The following is a 1,933-nucleotide window of genomic DNA, read 5'->3' as shown; positions in this document are numbered from 1 at the left end:
TCTCTCTCTTTGACAAAAATAAATGTATTCCTCCCACTCATTTGTCCGCTGGATTCTCTCGTTACTTGGTGTTTCATATTTTTGCAACCATTTATTTGACTATTGGGTCTATTGCTAACGGCCGCTGAGTTTTCACTCACTCATTTGTTACTAATTTTACACTCCATTGCATCTTTATTCCAGACGCACATACGGACGTCTTCATTGGTGTTACAAAATTCGCATATGTATTTTCCAAATTATTTCGATATAAATGCTAAATGCAATATGTCAAACATCTATTGAAATGAACAACAAACCCACTATTCATATAATATATGAACTATTTTTTCTGTGTAGAAGGCCCAAAGGTCCAATAGAAGAACAAATGGTTTTACAGAATGTTCAGAGGTCTTATATGATGGAAGTTTAATTCACATTTTTATTATTTCATTAAAAATTTAGTAAGTAACACGTAATTAAAAATAAAATTACAAACCCAATAATCGATTTATTTCATTAGTGTTGCTGGTCAGATCATTTGCAAACTTCGATGTCAATTCATTCAGTGAATTTTGACCCTGACTTTGAGAACTAAGGATAGTTCTTTGAGTTTCCTCTGATATTCTGGATAATTCAGCTTCCTTTTCTGCAACTAGCGTAGTAAACATTTTAATGTAATCTGCCATTATAGACGACAGGAATGAATTCTTGTTCAATATATTCTCAATAGACTTTTTGACATCGGCAATTAAATCATTCGTTGACCTTTTTTGTCTCTCCAAAGCGGATAATGTTGTTTGGCGTATATTCTCATTAGCTTGTCTCATTTTACTTTGCAAATTTGTAAATTCGGCGGATATTTTTTGATTGGCTTCGAATATCGTTTGACGCTTATTGTTATCAGAAGAATTCTGAGAGGAAGTGGATGCCTCACATATAAATGCATTTTTTGTGGAACAGTCGGCAGCAATCCATTGTAAATTGTGATCACTTGATATCTGACCACAATGTCCTTGGGATTCATGACTAGATATTCCACTGGTATACCAATCTTTGTAGTTGATTTGTAAACCCGTTGATATAGAGTAAAATGGACGATTATTATCCATAGATGTACTAAAGCCATCGTGGTAACCTAACCAAATATTTTTGGAACCGCCTAGAAAAAACGATTTTTTAATAAATTAGAATCTGTTGTCGGCATTTCGGTCGATGCTATTTTTTAACATAATATCGCTCATTTGATCCAAGCCCGGGATTAATAAAAAAAATATTTTTGAGTTTTCTGAAATCGATTTTTTTATTTATACCGATCTTGCAGCAAATGAACGATGACAAGTTCTTACCCCAAATTTTCTGCAAAATATTTTTGATTTGTGAATTTTTGTCATAGCTATCGATTTCCAAAATTTGTAATCCTCTACGTTTACATTCGCTGTTAGCCTGTAGCCAATTTAACTAAAAACAAGAACAATTTTTATAGAATAAAAAATCACTTTTCAATTTTGCGTACATACCTTAGTATCAAGTTCGATGAGATATCGTTTGCCATTATTTGCTGTATACCATGTGGGACTTGCAATGCACAAGTTTACAAACGTAATAATTATAAAAATCGCTACAGTATATCCCTGTAAGGTCTTCATCTTGCTGAATTTTCTTGTTAACTAATATTTGGGAACTGTAATATATATTCGCAAGCAACCGTTGGACAGTGTCACATTTTATCTTTTTTTAAGTATATTTACGTACTTCAGAATTTCTAAGTTGATTTATAATATTACACTGTGTAACAAATAAATTAAAATGTTCACATTATCTTAGCAAAATGTTGAGGGATATTATTATTTCCTTAGCAAAAAGGCTAAGGTTTCGAGCTATAATGAATTATCTTAAGGGGACCTACCATTTTAGATTTGAAATTTTATATGTATTTGAAGACTTAAAGAAT

The 1,933-nt window shown here is 31.9% G+C and overlaps 1 protein-coding gene across 1 annotated transcript; it reads right to left on the bottom strand.

Moving 5' to 3' along the window:
- Positions 1 to 470: 470 nt before the first annotated feature.
- On the bottom strand, positions 471 to 1,628 carry LOC133333780 (lectin subunit alpha-like). The gene is made up of 3 exons (XM_061542069.1): positions 1,500 to 1,628; positions 1,329 to 1,440; positions 471 to 1,141 (listed from the first exon to the last, which is right to left on the bottom strand). Exons 1-3 carry the CDS (start codon positions 1,626 to 1,628, stop codon positions 471 to 473), a joined length of 912 nt encoding a protein of 303 aa, XP_061398053.1.
- Between the last annotated feature and the right edge of the window lie 305 nt (positions 1,629 to 1,933).

The sequence above is a fragment of the Musca vetustissima genome, unplaced genomic scaffold (assembly GCF_032173495.1).
Source record: "Musca vetustissima isolate MV318-11 ecotype Yass unplaced genomic scaffold, APGP_CSIRO_Mvet_v1 utg27210, whole genome shotgun sequence".
Lineage (NCBI taxonomy): Eukaryota > Metazoa > Arthropoda > Insecta > Diptera > Muscidae > Musca > Musca vetustissima.
This window is presented reverse-complemented; position numbering and strand designations above follow the sequence as displayed.

Excerpts from the sequence above, each read along its gene's own strand:
- LOC133333780 (XM_061542069.1), bottom strand. The coding sequence starts at position 1,628 with ATGAAGACCTTACAGGGATATACTGTAGCGATTTTTATAATTATTACG. Across the intron at positions 1,441-1,499 it reads TCATCGAACTTGATACTAAG|TTAAATTGGCTACAGGCTAA; the intron begins GTATGTACGCAA and ends TCTTGTTTTTAG. Across the intron at positions 1,142-1,328 it reads TATTTTGCAGAAAATTTGGG|GCGGTTCCAAAAATATTTGG; the intron begins GTAAGAACTTGT and ends CGTTTTTTCTAG.